This window comes from Primulina tabacum, chromosome 5 (assembly GCF_025594145.1).
Source record: "Primulina tabacum isolate GXHZ01 chromosome 5, ASM2559414v2, whole genome shotgun sequence".
Lineage (NCBI taxonomy): Eukaryota > Viridiplantae > Streptophyta > Magnoliopsida > Lamiales > Gesneriaceae > Primulina > Primulina tabacum.
In genome coordinates this window covers 39778734-39800538 of record NC_134554.1, presented here as the reverse complement: position 1 = coordinate 39800538, position 21805 = coordinate 39778734, and the positions used below count along the sequence as shown (strand labels likewise).

The 21805-nt window shown below is 39.3% G+C and overlaps 2 protein-coding genes across 2 annotated transcripts; one reads left to right on the top strand and one right to left on the bottom strand.

Moving 5' to 3' along the window:
- Positions 1 to 9122: 9122 nt before the first annotated feature.
- Positions 9123 to 14351, bottom strand: LOC142544461 (uncharacterized). Its single transcript, XM_075651506.1, has 6 exons — positions 12732 to 14351; positions 12273 to 12686; positions 11958 to 12152; positions 10258 to 11702; positions 9746 to 10011; positions 9123 to 9496 (listed from the first exon to the last, which is right to left on the bottom strand). The coding sequence occupies exons 1-6, from the start codon at positions 14349 to 14351 to the stop codon at positions 9123 to 9125; spliced, it is 4314 nt and encodes a 1437-aa protein (XP_075507621.1).
- A 3665-nt stretch (positions 14352 to 18016) lies between these two features.
- Positions 18017 to 20965, top strand: LOC142547650 (chalcone synthase-like). The gene is made up of 2 exons (XM_075656032.1): positions 18017 to 18260; positions 19781 to 20965. The coding sequence occupies exons 1-2, from the start codon at positions 18083 to 18085 to the stop codon at positions 20773 to 20775; spliced, it is 1173 nt and encodes a 390-aa protein (XP_075512147.1). The 5' UTR covers positions 18017 to 18082; the 3' UTR covers positions 20776 to 20965.
- Positions 20966 to 21805: the final 840 nt, after the last annotated feature.

The window sequence follows — 21805 nt, the reverse complement described above, 5'->3', positions numbered from 1 at the left end:
AATAAGAAATAACCAACTAATGTGAAGATTGGACCACAAGCAAACTATCAACATCCAATTAGCCATCACACAATATCATTGCAACTCTCTTGAAAGTACAAGAAGTAGATTTTTACAACCTAAGATTGCCCAATTGGCTGTGTTAGTCGAGCTCCAAGGTTTGGTTGTTCCTGCAAAAAAAGGTTCAAAAAAAAGACTCAATAAATGCCATGTTGTGGGCTACCGTCGGTTCTTTTTTTTTTTTTACAAAGAAACAAGTAGCAAACATAACAGAACCAACTACAGTCACCTCTATTTTTTGACTCCGTCCCTACGAAGTACATTGATCAGAATTAAAATTCTAATTAATCCTAGCTAGATAATGCATGTATTAACATGTGGCGAAAAAATTTACCGTGTGTCACTCTTGATTTGGGAACTATACTTGTTTTTTTGTCGTCGTTGCAAATTTTCGTTACGATGAATTGAAATATAACAAAAGAGAATTACATGAATATACACGCACGATGAAAAATATATTATTATGTCGGAAATTTAAATGCGAGAAACCCGAATAAATCGGGGAAAAATTATATATTTACTCTCAATGGAAGGAAAACACGCATTTGCGCCTCTAGGAGCCTATGTATACTTTCTCCATCATAGATAGCTAGCTTAAACAAGAAAGGAAGAGATGGTGTAAAATGGCTTGGGTCCATCTAATATTTAGGCATAATATATGAACACCAACCAAACTCTTGGATTTCTTGTGATTTTGGATTATTTTTACGAAGTTTTATTTAGTGTTTCTTATTGATTTTTTCGTTTATTACATTATATATTTAGTGTTTCGAAAATGTTGATGTTAAGATGAATGCATGCATGTGAAAAAATTTATTACCTTATTGTGCTCGTAAAAAATTTGATTAATTCGATGTTGGGTTGTACAAAAGTAGCTAGGGGTGTCAGTTTGAATGGGTTGGGTGCGTTGAGTCGGGTTGAGCAATAGTACTATTAAAAAATTATTCAACTCGAACCCGAGTCAACCCAAAAACTCTCAACCCGAACACGAACTAGAATCAACCGGTCAACCCGTATAACCTGATTTTGAATTTTTTATAAAAATTTTTTAAAGAAAATTAAATAAAAAAATACTAGTATTTTAATTTAAAAACATAATAATAAAATCTCCCTCGTATATATGATTTAAATTTGAAAATGTAATTGTAGAAAAAAAATATATTTACTAAATCAAACAAACAATTGTTAAAAAATAAAAAATATTCAAAATAAATATTAAATTATGAAATTTTATTATATAAATATACAATAAATATTTTTTAGACATACAATATATAAAAATGTAGGCAATATTTATTAATTATATTTTAAAAAATAAAATAAAATTTTCTGATCAACCTGAACCCAACCTAATCATTTTTTTCGGGTCAGCTATCGGGTTCAACCCGATCTGATCCGAACCCGAAAACCCCAAAGTCAATCTGATTTTTTCGGATTAAACCCTATCAAATAGATGAGTCGTAAGTGATTTTGACACTTCAAAAATTAGCTTTGTTTTTTGTCTAAATATTTCCAATTTCAATTTTATTTTTTTAAGAAAGCACTTTAAGATTTTGTTTAGGGTAGTTGGGTGAGTGAAAAAATAGACAAGTGGATGTGTTTGAGGGACACGTTAACATGTCCCAATATGCATACGTGGCCGTAGCATTTACGTTCATGCAACCTAAATTTCTTTAGGAGGGTATATTCCATTTTGTGAAGAATTATAAATAAAAATGTTTTTAAAATTTTTATATTATGATATGTAATATAAAAGAGAAGTTATATAACATAATGGTTGCCTGAAAAATATATAATATCTTAGCAAAGTTGTACAATTGTTGGATGAGGCTCGTACGAAATGTTAAAAATAAAATCTTTTGTTGCGATAAATAATCGTAAAGTTCAGTTTATAAAAAAAACAATAAACTAAAATATATATAAATATATCAGAAACATTATATTCCATCAATAACAAATCAACAAATATTTAAAATAATTACAAAAATACTCTCGTCTAACTGTTTTATAAACATAAATATTTATCAAATTTTTGTAATCAAATTTTCTTACAAAAATCATAGAAAATAATAATAATAAAACTCTCTTCTAGGTCGGGCCGTGATGCGACCGCCTACCTAGTCTGACTTTAGTGATTGTCTGAAAAATATGTATATATTTATTAAATTGTCGATTTAAAGTATGAAATGATAACAATTAAAAATTTGAATAAAATAAAATAAAATTAAATCAGATCAAACTGGCTTCTCAGAGTTTTGGCTTGTACTAGCAGTTGAAAATGCTTTGAAGACCAAGATTTGATTTACTTTTAATGAAATCAGATTTCCATTTTCATTACGATACCACTTTATTTGTATATTATTTGATATCACATGTTATCTTTTGAACTATATATATATTTTGTATAATATCACGTATTATCTTTTGAACGATACAAAGACCGACGACATAAATGTGAATGCTAATTTAGAGATCGATTAATTGTATCGGTCTCTCACAATTAGCTATCAAAATTATTGATATCAACCAAATCGATCGCTAATCGATCTCTAGATACCAATTTGTCGGTCTCTAATATATGACATAATTTGTAATTCCTACACACATTAATATGTCTTAGTACACACGAATTTAATTAGAAAAAAAAAGAGTAAACTTGGTTCTAAAAATTGACGCCAGTTATAAGTCAAATTTCAGTCTTATATTTTCATGACTTTGCTTTTTCGTCAAATTTAGCTATATCATAATAGAGTATGTCTTTTGTGAAACGGTCTTATGAATTTTTATCTGTGAGACGGGTCAACCCTACCGATATTCACAATAAAAAAATAATACTCTTAGCATAAAAATTAATATTTTTTCGTGGATAACCCAAATAAGTGTTAAGAATGGAACTTGGACCTAACTCAACCCCAAAAGCTAGCTCAAGGGGGAGGATTGTCCAAGCACATATATATAACTCCAAGGTTATTTATCCAACCGATGTGAGGCAATTAACAGACCCCTCTCATACCCAGGAATGAACATTTGGAGCGTGGAGTTTACAAATGACCCAATTTTGGGCAGAACGGGTGGCCTAATTATAGCAGTTCAACACATAACGGTGGAACCCGGGCTCTGATACCATGTTAAGAATGGAACTTGGGCCTAACTCAACCTCAAAAGCTAGCACAAGGGGGAAGATTGTTCAAGCCCATATATACAACTCCAAGGTTATTTATCCAACCGATGTGGGATAATTAACAATAAGATATCTGTCTCACAAAATACGACACGTGAGACCGTTTCACACAAGTTTTTGTCATCATAACATTTTATATGACTTTAGTATTTCTGAGAAAAAAATACTAAAATTTACAAAAAAAAGTTAGAATTAAAAATATGAAATGGATAATTATTTTGGACTTAATTTTTGGAATTTTCACTTTAAAAAAATTAAAATAAATTTGAAAAATCACTTCGCTTACCAACGTCCAACAGGGCTATATGTACGTAAAACAATTGTCTGTATCACATTTCACCACATCAATGCTATGTATGACAGTTGTATGCAGTGTATTTTACCACATATACATCACATATAATATAAACAATTCGTTCATTTATTAGCTATTACTTTGGTGCAAATTAATTATCATTTAATTTTCCAAGCATTATATATATATATATATATATATATATATATCTCGCAATGATACCCTGCACATTCTTTTCCTGCACACTTGTGGGCGCCTACCTACGTGGCACTCCCACAATCACACAAAATTTTTTGTTTTGTTTTTTTTTTTTAAAAGGCGGACCAATCATGCACCGACACATAGGCGGTGCTCATGATACCCTGTGTGTGCAGGATAACAAATTCGTGTGTATATATATATATATATATATATATATATATATATATAGCCATTAAATACAAGAGAGGTATACATTTATACACGTATAGGGGTCGAGATGCATTCCGAAAGCAGAAATTGTAATTTCAGCTATACAAGTTGTAAATTTTAATAGTAATGTAATTTGTAAAATTTTGATTTTTATCTAATAATTTGGATTTCTTCTTTATTTTTTGTAATTTTTTTTGGGAATCCGTTAAAACGGACATATATTATTTTTTGGTACTAATGTCAACTTACTTGGTTCATATGGCAAGAATAAAAATTATATTACACACATTAAAATCCATAAAAAAATAAGAATAATGCTACACTATTTCAAAATTGAAGGTGGAAAGTTCATTGTTTTTATTTTATTTTTGTTCAAATGGATTTTAATGTGTGTAATAGCTTCTTTAATCTCGCCAAATGAACTAAATAAGAGTGTATTTGTGTCAAATGAATAAAATTCGGTCGATTATTTAGTGTTCTTTGCAAAAAAAACAAAAACAAAAAACAAAAAAAAAATTACTAGATGAGAAACAAACTTTGTCGCTTTACATGATTAGAATCCAAAACATGTTAATTTACAAGACTAAGGTCGTAAATTTCCTCACGATAATCAAATAAATTTAGTTTTTCGAGATCATATGTGATGTGATCCCGTTAAAATGGGAGAGCCGGGTACGGGGCTCCAACGGACCAAATCAATAATTTATAATGTTTGGGAATTTGAGTGAAGATAATGGCTTGGATCAACACCTGCAAACAAGAAAGTAGCTCGTGAATGGGCGCCGGAGGGATGTCCGACGTGCCCACTCCGATGCTTAAGTCAGCAGGCTTTTAGATGAATACAAGCAATATTTGAGGGAAAATATGTAAGTGCTTTTAGTTCAAAGATCTCAGAATCAGTAAATGACTTTAATACCTGCTATTTATAGTGGAAGAATGGGTAGTTACCTCGATTATCACACCACCTACTAAGTCGGTTTATCATACTAGCTTCTGATGACTTCTCGGACACTCCAAACCCAAGTGGTTCTGACGGATTAGACTGCCTGTATCGATCACACTCGAGTGTGGTGCGATTCTCGAGGTGGCCTGGGTAGTTGGTTACCTGGGTACCTGTATGCGAAACCGGGTGGAGGAAAAGTACCCGGGCAGTTGGCTTCTGATCCGGGTTATTCAACCGATAACCCGGGTCATCATTAACCCGGAAATAGGTCACCATTAACCCGGACCTTTACAGGGGTATCACCACACATCCTAAAAATAGTCGGGCTAGAGCTTGACTCGCTGTCCCGATCAGTCATGCATGTTTACTTCAAAACATATCCCAGAGTGAATAAGAGCATTGGGTCTCTAAATATCCTGCAGAAGTGAGGAGGTGTCAGGTTTCTATATCTCTCAAGTTTTGAACATTCATCGTTTAGTACTCTCGGGAAATCCAATGAATGTCATTATGTTGCATGCGTTAACAGTGATACCGTCGAAAATTTGTTCGTATTCCGAGGTAATAATGAGCCTGTTTCCTCGATATCCGTACACGTCTTTTCATCTGCCTGCTCAATTTCCTAGATTCCCTCTGATCATCCGATTGGATTCAGATCGACGGTGGAGACTGATTCCTTCCTATATATATATACAGTAACCCGCTTACCTATTCTCCTACATTCCATCAATTCAGTCCTCAAGAAGTGCAATGGCGGGTTCCAGTGGTTCGAAAGTTCCCGACATGGCAGCAGAGTTCTAGCGCTGAGTCTTCCGCACTTCGTTCCGATTCTCCCCCCTCTCCCCCACGTCGCTCCATCACCCAACCTTCTAAAAAACCAGTGGCACTTCCAACAAAACCTCTCTTTTCTAAACCTTCATCTTCTGGCCCCTCCCGGGCCCGAGCTCTTGCGAAGAACAAGGGTAAGGATAAAGCCAAGGTCTCGAGTCCTCGGGCGGTCGAGATCCCGAGAATTCCCTGGTTCTCCTCTATGCGAAGCGCCTTACGCTCGGGGGCAGATGAGGAACTCCGAGCGCTGGGCAATATTCCTTCTTCCATTTCTATCTTGATACCTGGGCCTTCTGATAGGGCCGATAACCCTCCTCCCAGGTACACAACTTTCTTTCGAGACCAGGTTAGGAATGGTCTTCGTTTTCCTGTTCATCCCTTTTATATTGATGCTGCCAAATTTTTTGGTGTACCTGTCAATCAATTTCATCCCAATTCTTTCAGGATTATGGCATCGGCCTATGTCCTTTTTAAAATGAATAATCTTCTCATCACCCCCCTCATCCTTCACTATTATTTTTCTTGCCATTTCGGGGATAATGCATTTTCCCTTAAATCCCGGCTAAACACCCGATTCCTTGATGACATCCCTTCCTCTCGAAAGGGATGGAAAGGAAGATTTTTTTACATCCAACTCCCGGGTCCTCTACCTTGTCTAACTCGGTTTCTCCCTTCCCTTCCCCAACAACCTTTCCTTCCTCCATCCTACAAATTTGAGGAGCCTTTCCTTATGAGTCAAACCCTCATGGAGGGACACAAGTACACCTCTTCCATCCTTATCTCAGAAGAGAACTTAGTGGCATACGGGTTGAGTTCCCGAGCTGAGGACCCCATAGATCGGGTAATTGATGAGGTTGCTGGCTCGGGCTCTCAACCTGGTACATACTTTATCTTCTGTGCTTCCTTATTTCTTTGTCCTGTTTATTTAATGTATCATAACCCTGTCACTCCTCTATGCAGATAACTTTGAGATGCAAGCAGCTTTTGCTAAAAGGCGTGCAGCTGAGAAGGCAGCCCGAGAGAAGGAAATGGCGGCTCGCCGGGCAGCTGCGGAAGAAAAGAAACAACGGGATGCAGAAGCGGCAGCCTTGAGAGCTGAGGTGTCCCGGGAAGAACCTCCCCAGGATGGCGCTTCCCAGGCGATGACTGAGAACTCGGAGGAATCTGAAGATCTCATTCCCATCAGTCAGAGAAAACGAAAAGCTACTGCAGAACCCGAGCTGGTTATTCTCGAAGACCCTCCCGAGGGTGACCAAGGCGCCTTCCGATCTGCTCCACCTCCTCCTCTCCCCCCCCAGTCCAATGAAGAACCTTGCCAAGAGCTCCCTCCAACCGACCAGCTTTCTCTGGCTAACATCTTCTTCGAGGGAGCTTCCGCCGTTGGTGTTAAACGCTTCAAGAAGGTGCTCAGCCCTTCTGAGATAGCTATCCTGAAAAGCACTCCTTCTAGTGTGAGGTTTTTGGAGGGGTCCAACCGTCTTTTGTCTGTAAGCTTTATTCTTTTATTTCTTTTCCCTCTCTCTCCCTCCCCCCTTTTTCTTTTTTAAGGTTCCTTCTTGTCCAGGCTGCCCAGATGCTAGTTTCGGCCTTTCAAGAGGTGGCAGCGGTGGCAACCAAGAAGAGTAAGCAAGCACGGGCGGCTCAGGATATCCATGACCATCTTCAAGGAGAGATGGCCCGGGCTCAGAAGCTTCACGAGGAGACAACTGCCAGTCTCCAAGATTCCTTGGAAGCAGCTAATCAAGAGCTGGCCGTGGCTCAACTTTCTCGTGATGAGAGCATATCCCGGGAGGAGGCGTCTCAGAGGCAAACTGCGTTCCTGGCATCTCGGATTAGCTATCTCGAGGATGAGGCCAGTGCCCAGCAACATCGAGCCGAAATTGCTGAGGATAAGCTTAGACTTCTTCAGCTGACCCATGAAGAATGGAGGACTATTTTCCTTCAATCGGCGGAATTCCAAGCAGCTGTTGAAGATAGGGCATACAAATACTTTACGATTGGCTTTGAGAAATGCCAGGAGCAATTTGAGGAGATACGTCTGATTCCAACAGATAAGGAGGGCTTTCCCGATATTGATAAGGCCATTGCTTCCCTTCCCCAAGATGATGCTATCGAGAAAGAGACTGAGAAGACTCCCGGGGAATCCGGAGAACCATCAGGGCAGCAAAATTTAGAATAGGCTTGTAATTTATTCTGTATTTTTTCCTTTGTATTTCTTGCCTTTGAACTTTTGTAAGGAAATGTTGATTTCTTTCCATCGCTGTGCCTTTTTCCATATGGTTTTTGACAATTTTTCCGCAACCCGGGTAATGCAATAACTTATGAATATTTCTTAATAGGAGAAAATGGTAATTTCAATCAAATACCCGGGGTCCCGGTCCGTACGTTAAATAAGTAGCTTAACTAATACCCCAAATGTAGAGATTTAAACCTGAACTCAAAAGGAGTATTTCTTGGATTCCACAAACCAGGGTGTAGTGCCCTGAGCTTTTAAGAAACGAGGTTCGGAGCCTTGGGCCGGGGATCATGTCCCGGGACTTAGGAATGGTCGAGGTGTGGTGTCCCGAGCCAGGGTGTAGTGCCCTGGGCTTTTTAAGAACCAAGGTACGAAGTCTTGGGCCGGGGATCATGTCCCGGGACTTGGGAATGGTCGATGTGTGGTGCCCCGAGCCAGGGTGTAGTGCCCTGGGCTTTTTAAGAACCAAGGTACGGAGCCTTGGGCCGGGGATCATGTCTCGGGACTTGGGAATGGTCGAGGTGTGGTGTCCCGAGTCAGGGTGTAGTGCCCTGGGCTTTTTAAGAACCAAGGTACGGAGCCTTGGGCCGGGGATCATGTCCCGGGACTTGGGAATGGTCGAGGTGTGGTGTCCCGAGCCAGGGTGTAGTGCCCTGGGCTTTTTAAGAACCAAGGTACGGAGCCTTGTGCCGGGGATCATGTCTCGGGACTTGGGAATGGTCGAGATGTGGTGCCCCGAGCCAGGGTGTAGTGCCCTGGGCTTTTTAAGAACCAAGGTACGGAGCCTTGGGCCGGGGATCATGTCCCGGGACTTGGGAATGGTCGAGGTGTGGTGCCCCGAGCCAGGGTGTAGTGCCCTGGGCTTTTTAAGAACCAAGGTACGGAGCCTTGGGCCGGGGATCATGTCCCGGGACTTGGGAATGGTCGAGGTGTGGTGCCCCGAGCCAGGGTGTAGTGCCCTGGGCTTTTTAAGAACCAAGGTACGGAGCCTTGGGCCGGGAATCATGTCCCGGGACTTGGGAATGGTCGAGGTGTGGTGCCCCGAGCCAGGGTGTAGTACCCTGGGCTTTTTAAGAACCGGGCCATAGCAGCTCTCGAGATATAATAACAAACGCAATACTCTGAGAAAATATATTTTTTATTGATTTCTTCTATCAAACAATTACATCTATTATGCATAGTACTTCTTTAAGTTAAACACATTCCAAGGCCTTTTGAGGGGACGTCCCAGCGCATCTTCTAAATAAAAGGATCCCGAGTTGACTTTCCGAGTGATTTTATAAGGTCCTTCCCATCGGGCTTCCAGCTTCCCAACTTCCCCAGCAGGGTTGACTTTTTTCATGACTAAATCCCCAACTTGGAAGTCTCGGATGCGGACCTTCTTGTTATATGATTTCATCACCCGACTTCTGTATGCCTCCATTCGAATAAATGTCTTGTTCCTTTTTTCTTCTATTAAGTCTAATTCCATGGCCCTGCTCTGGTCATTGTCCTCCGGGTAAGATTCTACCCGGGAAGAAGTCTGCCCGATCTCTACTGGAAGAACTGCTTCAGAACCATATACCAAACTGAAGGGAGTTTCTTGAGTAGGTGCCCGGGGAGTAGTTCTGTAAGCCCATATAACACTAGGTAACTCCTCCACCCAATTCTTTCCTTTACCTTGAAGTCTTGCTTTTAATGCTTGCACAATGATTCTATTGACAACTTCTGTTTGACCATTGGCTTGAGGATATGCAACAGAGGTAAAAGATTGAGTGATTTTCATTTCCTGGCACCATGACGTAATTCTTTTACCTTGAAATTGTCTTCCATTGTCCGAGATTATTCTCCTGGGCACACCGAACCGGCACACAATGTTCTTCCACAAGAATTTCAATACTTCCTGCTCGGTGATTTTTGCTAAAGGCTCAGCTTCAACCCACTTGGAAAAGTAGTCAACAGCTACTAGTAAGAATTTTTTCTGAGCCCGGGCAACCGAAAAAGGACCCACAATATTCATGCCCCATTGATCAAAAGGGCAGGATGCCCAAATAGGCTTCATGAGAGTGGCGGGGCTGTAGCTGAAATTCGAATGATGCTGACAGCCCTCACAAATCTGGACCAAACGAGCAGAATCTTGTTTTAAGGTGGGCCGCCAGAATCCAGCAAGCATTGTTTTTCGAGTTAAAGACATTCCTCCGAGGTGCTCGGCACAACACCCCTCATGAATCTCTCAGAGAACATAATCCACCTCTTTTTTCATTTAAACACTCAAAAACGGTCCTTGGAATGATCTTCTGTACAAAATTTTATTTAAGAGAACAAACCTGGGAGCTTGTCTTTTGATCTTCCGAGCTCGGGCTTTATCCTCAGGGAGCTCATGGTTCGTAATGTACGCGATCAGCGGTGTCATCCATGAATCTTCAGGCAGGAGTGATGCTTCTTCCTCCGTAGAGAGAACCAGCCGAGTAATATGCAGCACCTCCCGGGTATTAACTTCTGATAAAGAAGCGGCCATTTTGGCCAAAGCGTCTTCCTCACTGTTTTCTTCCCGGGGTATTTGTTCAATATTCCAATCCATGAAGCTTTCTGCTTGGGCTCGAATGAGCTGTAAATATTTAAGCATCCTGTCATCCTTAGCCTCATAAATGCCCTTTATTTGTTGAGTGATGAGCTGTGAATCAGAATATAGAATAATCCGAGAAGCTCCAACTTCCCGGGCAGCTCGAATACCTGCAAGAACAGCCTCATACTCAGCTTCATTGTTGGTTATCCGGGAATCAATTCTTAATGCTAATTTGACCTTTTCTCCCAGGGGAGACACTAACACCACCCCTACTCCGCACCCCAGCAGGCTAGATGCCCCATCCACTGATACTTTCCATACCTCCTCCTCGCTGGGCTGGATCATTTCAGATAAGAAATCTGACAAAGCCTGCGCTTTAATGGCCACTCGGGGCTTGTACTCGATGTCAAATTCACCCAACTCTACTGTCCATTTTATCATCCGCCCGGATACTTCAGAGTGAGTCATGATCCTACCCAGAGGACTATTGGTAAGAACAATAACCTGATGTGACAGAAAGTAAGGTCTTAGCTTCCGGGCGGTCATGACCAGGGCCAAAGCAATTTTCTCCACTTCGCTATACCGGAGCTCGGGCCCCCTCAGAGCATGGCTGACATAATAGACAGGTTTTTGATCAGTTCCTTCCTCTTTTATTAGAACAGAGCTGAGAGCATACTCTGTAGTGGATAGGTAGACATATAATTTTTCTCCAGGTTCTGGTTTCACCAACACCGGGAGCCCGACAAGATGAATTTTCAAGTCCTGGAAGGCCTGTTCACATTTATCATCCCATCCGAATTGTTGGGCCTTCCTTAAGACTTGAAAAAAAGGATAACTCCGGTGTGCTGATCGGGAAATAAATCTGGAAAGGGAAGCAATTCTCCCAGTTAGCTTTTGTACCTCCTTGACAGATCGGGGAGATGACATACTTAGCACAGATTTGACTTTCTCTTGATTCATCTCGATCCCTCGGTCTGTTACAATGAATCCCAAGAATTTGCCACTCTTCACGCCAAAAATACAATTGGCAGGATTAAGCTTGATTCCATAATGCATGAGAGTCGCAAAAGTTTCTTCTAGATCACTAATAAAGCTGGCACCCTCCCGAGATTTGGATAGAATATCATCCACATAGACTTCCACATTCCGTCCCAGCTGCTTCTCAAAGACTTTATCCATCAGACGCTGGTAAGTAGCCCCGGCATTCTTCAACCCGAAAGACATTACAATATAACAAAATGTACCTCCCGAGGTGATGAAGCTGGCTTTGTCTTGATCTTTTTTAGCCAGGGGGATTTGATGGTACCCCTGGTATGCGTCCATGAAACATAGCAATTCATAGCCCGAGGTGGAATCCACCAGCTGATCAATCCTGGGCAGAGGATAATGATCTTTGGGGCACGCCTTGTTGAGATCGCGGAAGTCTACACACATGCGCCACCTCCCGGTAGATTTGGGTACCAAGACCACATTCGAAAGCCATGTGGGGAATTGAATTTCCCGAATGTGGCCAGCTTTCAGAAGCTCCTTAATTTGCGCATCAATCAGTTTGTCCTTTTCAGAGCCAAAGTGCCTCTTTTTTTGTTTTACTGGGTGAGATCCCGGGAGGATGTTCAATTGATGTTCTGCTATCAAGGGAGAAATCACTGTCAACTCCTGTTGGGACCAAGCAAACACACGAATATTAGTTTTTAAACAATGAATCAGATTGACCCGAGTGGATATACTGAGATCTCGGGCCACCCGGATTTGCTGGCCTGGTCCGATTTCTATTACTTCTTGTTCTTCTTCTGTCACAAAATGCACCTCTCCTCTCCCCATCGTTCTTTCCCCGTCCACCCTTGCCTTCTTCCCTTCCTTCCTTGTTCTACTCTGATCAGCCCGGACTGCCTCCACATAGCATTTCCGAGAGGATGGTTGATCTCCTCGGACTTCTCCCACCCGAGCTCCTACTGGAAATTTTATCTTTTTGTGGTATGTGGATGCTACGGCTCTCAATTCGTTCATAGCCGGTCTCCCCAAAATGATATTATATGATGACGGAGAATCCACTACGGTGAATGAAGTCATCACCGTCCTCTTAAGATCCTGAGAACCCAAGGTTAATGGCAACATGATCTCCCCTTCCGGGTAAACCATATGGCCAGCAAAACCAAAGAGGGCAGTCTCTACAGCCTCTAGGTAGTAGCCCTGCAAATCCATCTGTACAAAGGCATCTTTAAAAATTACATTTACAGAGCTGCCTGAGTCCACAAAGACCCGTAGAATATCATAATTCGCCACTCGGGCTTGGATCACCAAGGCGTCGTTGTGGGGCAGATTCACCCCTCTCAAATCTTCCGGGCCAAAACTAATGATCGCCTCATTCCTTCTTGCTCCCTCTACCTCCAAACATTCCCTCCTGCTTCTCCCCTTCCTTGCCCGGTTAGAGTCTCCACCAGTAGAGCCTCCTAATATCATTTTGATCATTCCTGTGGCAGGGGGCGAATTCTTTTTTCTCTCGGGCTCAGGCTCCCTTCTTCTACTGGGCTCAATCCTCGGGATATTCCTCACACTTCTTCCTCGGGCGCTGGATCCTGGTGGCCGAGATGTCCAAGGTGGCACTCTCGGCCTCTGGCTATTGTTACTGGGTCCCGGGATGGAGGGTGAGACATAATTCCCCTTTAGTTCCTTGCAGTTTTCAGTGTTATGGTGGCATACTTTGTGAAAAGAGCAAAATCCACTCTTTTCTGGCCGGGATAACTGATGATCCGGGGCCAAATCTCTGCTGCACTCCTGCACTTCCCTCTCCCGAGCAATTTTCAGAGGCACGTGGTGAGAAAAATGCCCTGTATTGCCTCTTTTCTGTCCCCTCTCCTCGGGCTTAGACATCCGGTCTCCTTTTTCCTTTCTCACGGCCTCCCTCTTCTGTTTCTGGGCCTCCTCCATATTGATATATTTTTCTGCTCGCGACAATAGATCCTCGAAATCTCCCGGCACCTTCTTAGTCAGTGACTTGAAGAACTCACCCTCTCTCAAACCCTGGGTGAATGCAGTAGTCTTTGTTTCAGTGGCGCAAGTAGGGACGTCTAGGACCACTCTGTTGAATCTTCTGATATAGGCCCTTAAACTCTCTTCTAGGTTCTGCTTAACTTCAAAAAGACTAAAAGCAGTCTTTTTGTACTTTTTACTGCTGCTAAAATGGTGTAAAAACACCTTCTGGAAGTCTCCAAAGGAACTGATACTTTGGGAAGTCAAGCCTTCGAACCACCTCTGAGCTGAATCCACCAGTGTTGTTAGGAACACTTTGCACTTGATTCTATCAGTGTAACAGTGCAACATGGCCATATTTTCAAACCTGGCCAGGTGTTCCTCCGGGTCTGCATTGCCATCATAGTCTTTCACCTTCGCAGATTTGAAATTTCCAGGAAGAGGCTCCCGGACGATGATATCAGAAAATGGGCATCCTCTCGGGACTGCCCGGGCAACGCTCCGTCTTTCCAACTGTCCTTCCAAGACCTTCATCTTCTGCCTTAATTCCAACAATTCCTCTGCCACGGTAGGAGATTTGGACCCAACGCTGGATCCCTCGTCTTCTCCTACCATCTCGTTATCCCTCCTTCCCTGCCCCTGCTCCTGCTCCTGCTCAAATCCCTGATCACGTCCCTGTTTATCGCCGGGTGATGTGACAGGGTGAGAGACTTCCTTCCTGGCCATAGCTAGCACAACGGCATCGGCCATCATTTTCTTTAACTCTTCAGGGGTCAGGGTAATGAGATTTGTTCCAATGTTATTAACATCAGCTTGTCTTGAAGTTTGTCCCCCATCACCCTGGGCGTGAGAATTACCCTGGTTGGTTCTTCTCGTACGAGCCATATCAACGTCTCGAACTCAGTGATTTCCCATAGACGGCGCCAGTGATGTGATCCCGTTAAAATGGGTGAGCCGGGTACGGGGCTCCAACGGACCAAATCAATAATTTATAATGTTTGGGAATTTGAGTGAAGATAATGGCTTGGATCAACACCTGCAAACAAGAAAGTAGGTCGTGAATGGGCGCCGGAGGGATGTCCGACGTGCCCACTCCGATGCTTAAGTCAGCAGGCTTTTAGATGAATACAAGAAATATTTGAGGGAAAATATGTAAGTGCTTTTAGTTCAAAGATCTCAGAATCAGTAAATGACTTTAATACCTGCTATTTATAGTGGAAGAATGGGTAGTTACCTCGGTTATCACACCACCTACTAAGTCGGTTTATCATACTAGCTTCTGATGACTTCTCGGACACTCCAAACCCAAGTGGTTCTGACGGATTAGACTGCCTGTATCGATCACACTCGAGTGTGGTGCGATTCTCGAGGTGGCCTGGGTAGTTGGTTACCTGGGTACCTGTATGCGAAACCGGGTGGAGGAAAAGTACCCGGGCAGTTGGCTTCTGATCCGGGTTATTCAACCGACAACCCGGGTCATCATTAACCCGGAAATGAGTCACCATTAACCCGGACCTTTACAGGAGTATCAATATGTTTAAAATTTCTTGAAATTCTTCGATTTCCGTCTTCTTTAAATATCTATCGAGTCGTTCAGCTTCGTCCATGTTTTACCATTTTAGGCTTTTAGCTCCCGACTTTTTTTGGTTCAAAAATAGGTAATATTTGAAATTGTGACATAAATTTATGAATTTTGGATATCTATTGCGTTAATCGGGTATATTATTTATAACGTACGTAAGATACGAAAATTAAACAATATTTATATGTACATATTTTTTAAATTATAGCAAAAATGCACAAATTTAAGTATCAATTGAATCAAATTAGGTACGTAATTATAATTTTTTTAGTTACAAAATGTTACATTATGTTGAGCCAATATAGGCACACGTTGAAATTATAGAACAAATGACGCATTTTAGGTAACAAATGAATTAAATTGAGTATGCAATGATTTTTGGATACCAAATTAGAACAACTATTTTGGACACCAAAAAAAAATATTTGAGTAGGTCTTTTGTGAGACGGTCTCACGAATCTTTATATGAGAGACGGTCTCACGAATCTTTATATGTGAGACTGGTCAATCCTACCGATATTCACATTAAAAGTAATAATCTTAGCATAAAAAGTAATATTTTTTTCATGGATGACCCAAATAAGATATACGTATCACAAAATACGACCCGTGAGACCGTCTCACACAAATTTTGCCAAAATATTTTGTAGCACCCAAATTACAAATGTGGGAATAAAACATTCAAATTAAAGTGCTAACTTACCAATTAATAGTAAAAATCGACTCAATTGTGTATATGAACTATATTTTTGGGTTTCTAAGTTTAGGAATTTAAATGAAAAACACGTGGAGTCAGAGAGTTGAGGCTAAGTTTCATGATATGATGAATGAATCCTAATTTATGTTTAGACATAGGGACCGAATCACAGTTAAATTAATCTCATTATAATTCTTGAGTCCTGATTTTCCGTTTATATAACTCGAAAAATGTTGATGTGATGCTGAAAAATGGAGATGTAAGCATGAAAAATGTTGATATATCCAACATTATTGTTGGTGCAATAATTGTCATTGCTTAGTAGAGCGATCGAACCGTGGTGGTTGAGCTGCTGTGCGGTTTAAAAGATTTGAGTTGCACCATTACCACCAGCTATAACTTTTGGTAAAGCGGTAAGCACTCGGTCCTACAATTGCTATCAGAGCCAAGATCACGGGTTCAATTCTCATTGATTGCAAGGAATACAATTATTTGGAGGGAGATTGTTGGGTGCAATAATTGTCCTTGTTTGGTAGAGCGATCGAACCGTGGTTTTTTAGCTGCTGTGCGGTTTAAAAGATTTGAGTTGTATCATTACCACCAGCTATAGCTTTTGGTAAAGCGATAAGCACTCGGTCCTACAATTATGTAAACAATTAATCGGACCCAAATAACAAAAAATTTTAGGACAATGCACAAAAATTATTAGACCAATTCAAAAATGGAACAACTTAGTAGAACAAAAAAAGGTTTTTTTTTCTAAATCAATAAACATGTACTGTATATGTAAATTCCTTCCCATATTTGATTGAAAAAATGAAACATAAGTTCAAATCTTTATTTTAATCAGTATATGTTCTATATCAAACTGTGTGTGCAAGTACTCATCTCTTGAATCAAACTTCTAAGCATTGTTTGAACCCCAAATTTCAACAAAAAAAGCTAGCAATTTCATCATACTTGTTGATTTCAGAAAAGAAACCTAATTTTTTGTAGATAATTTCATAATGGTATTTTCGACGGACCATCTCCAACATAATAATTTATCAGACCATTTAAACACTCAGCAGTCATTTTAAAACTTTGTAACTGACGTATTAATTCGAAGTTATAACAAATAATGACAATAAATAAGAAGCTAACAATCATATTTTACTTTATAAATAGCACATAAGTGGGTAGTTTCCATTTTCGAGCAGCATTCCACTATCAACAACAAAACAATTTTCAAACACCAGCATAAATTTATTAAGCGTATTATATAAACTTATTAAGCATATTACAATAAGTGAACTTTCCGTTTTAATATGTGAAATGTGATTAAAACCAAGAAGCCTGTATATGATATATTTAAAGTCTGATTCTTGAAATCTGCATTTTTGAAGCACTGAATTAATGAACAAATTGTATGAATATATATTATGAACATACCTAATACATGTTATTCTTGTTCTGGTCTGCCACTTAGAGGATGAAAATATAGAAGATCAATATCAGTTAACCATGATACTTGTTTAATATGAAAATCGAAATATTTCTGTTTATATACATTATTACTGCTATATTCGAGAATCCTGTAGAAAAACGGTTGTAAAAGCTGCTTATTGAGTGACAACCAAATCAGTCACCTACTCAACTCCCTCTCAGATAAGAATAAAGAAGAGTTCGATGAATGCTGAGGCTGGTGAAGGAGATTCGGTTAATTCTGTTGTTCAACAAATATAATGTCAATCCACTGTATTTATTAAATTAAACATTTCATTGTTTCTGTTATTGATTTGAACGATGTAAATTAGTAAAGACAATGTATTTTAATTGTTAAAATTGAGACTTGAATTTAACTCAACCTCAAAAGCTAGCTAAAGGAAGTAGGATTGTCCAAGACTATATATACAACTCATATGTATTTTATCCAACCAATGTGGGACAAATAAAACTAATATTGCAAATGAAAAATCTGGTTTTAAAATTTTTACTTCTAAAGCTTATTATTGAAAATATATAATTTGTTAAAAACACTATAGCGTCACTTACCTCCGGTCTAAAACGCAACATATATAGCATTACTTGGGCTAGATGAGCGCAACCAACCAACCCTATCGGTTTTTTTAACCAAAAAATAAACAAAATAATAAATAGAATTAATTACTCTGTCACGTGCCAATCTGCCATCTAAGTTGTTGTAGTTTCTCATCACACGTGATTCTCAGCTACCAGACTATTGCATGCACCCTTATAAATACCACTTTCACTCCCTCAACTCTCGGAAACTACCAAATTTCACTCTACCAGGTTGCTAGTCCCTTCACCACCGCAACCTACCATTTTCCGGCGAACATGACCACTGTCGAGGAAATCCGGAGGGCGCAACGGGCGGAGGGTCCGGCCACGATTTTGGCTATCGGCACGGCGACTCCGGCGAATTGTGTTGATCAGAGCACGTACCCTGAATACTACTTTCGTATAACCGATAGTGAACACAAAACGGAGCTTAAAGAAAAGTTTAAGCGGATGTGTAAGATTATTTTTGGTTGTTATGTCGTTATTTAATTTATTAATTTCATGATTAATTGTTTCTATAAGTTTAATTTTAGACATCAAATGGTTTTGGATGAAGAAAAACTTTTCATTTTTTTTTAAAAAATATTATGCATGTTTGGCTTCGGATTTCTGATTTAATTTATTATAAAAAAGGTACAATTTTTACTATTATATTCAAATATTAAAATTATTTAATCCATGAAAAAATAAAAACTTGACAAATCAACTAGTCTATAATTCATGCTAATACTCCTTGCCAGTGTATATTAACTTCAATATAAAATCGATTTCATAATATATAAATATTTAAGCAGTGAGATATAATTATGTTGAGCATTATTGGGAGCTCTAAATTTTTTTAATTTTTGTATGTTATTATTATATGCTTAGCTTTGATCCAAAAAAATAACAATTTTTGTTTTTATAATTAATACTCAAATTTTATTCTCAATTTTTTACTATGTTATTAGTATTCAAAATACACTCTATAGCTTTATGTATCTGTTTTTTTTTCCACGAGTCGAGAACATTGTACACTTTGATTAACAATCATTCTAATTTTTTTTAGTTACTGCTTCATGTTTCATAGTATCTGAAAAATCCAAAATGTCATTAAATTTTAGATTTTTTTATATTTTATATCATGTTTTTGATTTCGGATTATGTACATGATTTTGTTTGTTATTTTTTCGATGTTTTCCCATCAATTATCAATGATATCGAGCAGTTGATTTTTTTTCTCGAGATTCTATTTTTATGCTCAGCCTGGTAAAAAAAGTTGAAAATATTCAAACTCAAACAACATAAATAAATGATTTTATGTACTTTATAGAATTTTATCTTCTAAAATATATCATATATAAAATTTAATATATCATATATAAAATTTTGGCCACGTATGTACCCATACTAAAATAGAAGTTATAAAATCTAACGAATTTTTGGATCTTATCGAAAAAAAATTGAATTTTTAAATCGAAAATTTTGGTGGGGTAACTATATTAATTTTTTTGTTGGTGTGAAATTTGAAATTTTTCGTGAAATATCGAAATATCAAAACAATATATAAAATTTTAAAAATATATAATATCGTTAAACATAAAAATTACAAAAATTTAAAAATCTAAGGTTTTTTTGGTTATAAAATTTTCTTATATTATAATTTTGGGTATGATATATTATATATATTTTCGGTGAGATAAGTAACGGGATACCACACGGTGCACATGGAATTTTCACGTGTCTTAAAAGAACAAGATTGCTTTTTTACTCGCCGTTTCACTCATGTAATGCGCGACTTATCTGAAATCACATGTCGCCGTGAAAATTTTCTCGAATTGATTTATTTACTGTCCTATTTAACTGTATTTCGTGATTAAGTTTAAATTTTAATGATATAAAATATGATTTTTTATAATTAAATTGTGTCTATAGCTTACTGAATCTGATCTTTAAACTTCAATCTTGTTGAATATGTATGAATAAAATTTTCAGGTGAAAAATCGATGATCAAGAAGCGTTACATGCATGTAACAGAAGAATATTTGAAAGAGAACCCAAATCTCTGTGCGTACATGGCTCCATCACTCGATGCTAGGCAAGATATAGCCGTGACGGAGGTGCCTAAGCTTGGAAAAGAAGCGGCGCAGAAAGCAATCAAGGAGTGGGGGCAGCCGAAATCCAAGATCACCCACCTGATCTTCTGCACCACCAGCGGCGTCGACATGCCCGGCGCCGACTACCAGGTCACCAAGCTCCTCGGTCTCCGCCCCTCCGTCAAGCGGTTCATGATGTATCAGCAGGGCTGCTTCGCCGGGGGAACCGTCCTCCGAATGGCCAAAGACCTGGCGGAGAACAATGCTGGCGCTAGAGTCCTCGTCATTTGCTCCGAGATCACCGTCGTGACCTTCCGGGGTCCGAGTGAGACTCACTTGGATAGCCTCGTGGGCCAGGCGTTGTTCGGAGATGGAGCAGCAGCGATGATCGTGGGCTCCGACCCGGTGTTGGCCGTTGAGCGGCCGCTTTACCAGATCATATCCGCTGCGCAGACGATTTTACCCGACAGCGAGGGTGCAATCGATGGCCACTTGCGTGAAGTGGGGTTAACTTTCCACCTTCTGAAAGATGTCCCGGGCTTGATTTCCAAGAACATCGAGAAGAGCTTGAGAGAGGCTTTCGATCCGTTGAGTATCGACGACTGGAACTCGATTTTTTGGATCGCCCATCCCGGCGGGCCGGCTATCTTGGATCAGGTCGAGGAGCGGCTAGGCCTCGATCCCCAGAAGCTTCGAGCCACCAGGCATGTGTTGAGCGAGTACGGGAACATGTCGAGTGCATGTGTGGTGTTCATTTTGGATGAGATGAGAAAGGCCTCGGCGAAGGAGGGGTTGAGCACGACCGGCGAGGGTCTCGAATGGGGCGTGCTATTCGGCTTCGGACCGGGGCTCACGGTGGAGACGGTGGTGTTACATAGTATGGCCACCAATTGATTAATGTTATGTGAAGAAGTGAACCTTTTTCTTATGCATTTTGATAAATACAATAAAATGTAATCGTTGCGTGCAGAAATAGCCGTGACTTGTCTCCTTTCAATCTATTTACTTGTTACATATTTGGCAATATTGTTCGTATATTAATTTGTGTGGGGATTTATTATTATTGTTATTTTTATTATTATTATTTTTGGTGTGTATTTAAGTTTATTTAGTAAGTTGGGATCTTTTGAAATAATCTTTGATGTACCGGTAATAATAATAGGTGAAGTAGAAGACTACTTTTCTAAAGATTTCTTTTTATAGATAGACAGATCGAATATGAATAAATATAATTTAATGTCCCTTTGTCTGCCATTTGTACCAAAAAAAACTTGTATGTACTTGAGTATTAACACGAAGATCATGAAATAAAATATATTTTTTCTGGTCATTTATATTTACCAACGCAGGATTTTGATTCAATTATATTCTCGAAAGAATAAGTCTATTGAAACACAGTTTTACAAATTTTTATCTGTGATACGGAACAATCTTATCGATATTCACAATAAAAAAATAATATTCTTAATATAAAAAATAATATTTTTTTATGAATGACCCAAATAAAATATCTATCTCACAAAATACGATCTGTGATATCATCTCATAAAAGTTTTTGTCTTTTTGAAATTAGAGTATGAGGTCTATTATATTATTAAAATTAATTTTTAATCACATATATGTCATTTTTATCGATTTTTATAATCTGTTTTGTAATTTAGTCGTAGTTTCGTGTGAGAGCTCAAGTGTCATAAGACAAGTTGGTATCACATCAGTATGGAAAAATGTATTATAATTGCAAAGAAAGGTAAGATATGTAACATGTAAACTAGACTGCCTGTATATAAGTTTATTTAGTAAGTTGTGAATAGGGATGATGGCTTTCCCCACATATTTGGAGTCCCACATGAAAAACTCGAACGATTTTTTCGAGTTTGGGTTCGGGTTCGGGGAGGGTATGTGATTACTATGTGTTGGATATCTG

Bases quoted from the DNA above. Each gene is read 5' to 3' on its own strand.
- LOC142547650 (XM_075656032.1), top strand. From the start codon at position 18,083: ATGACCACTGTCGAGGAAATCCGGAGGGCGCAACGGGCGGAGGGTCCG. The intron at 18,261-19,780 runs GTAAGATTATTT...TAAAATTTTCAG, and splicing joins AGAAAAGTTTAAGCGGATGT to GTGAAAAATCGATGATCAAG.
- LOC142544461 (XM_075651506.1), bottom strand. From the start codon at position 14,351: ATGGCTCGTACGAGAAGAACCAACCAGGGTAATTCTCACGCCCAGGGT. The intron at 12,687-12,731 runs GTAAATGTAATT...ATGGATTTGCAG, and splicing joins TTGTGGACTCAGGCAGCTCT to GGCTACTACCTAGAGGCTGT. The intron at 12,153-12,272 runs GTAATAGAAATC...TGGTCCCAACAG, and splicing joins TGACAGAAGAAGAACAAGAA to GAGTTGACAGTGATTTCTCC.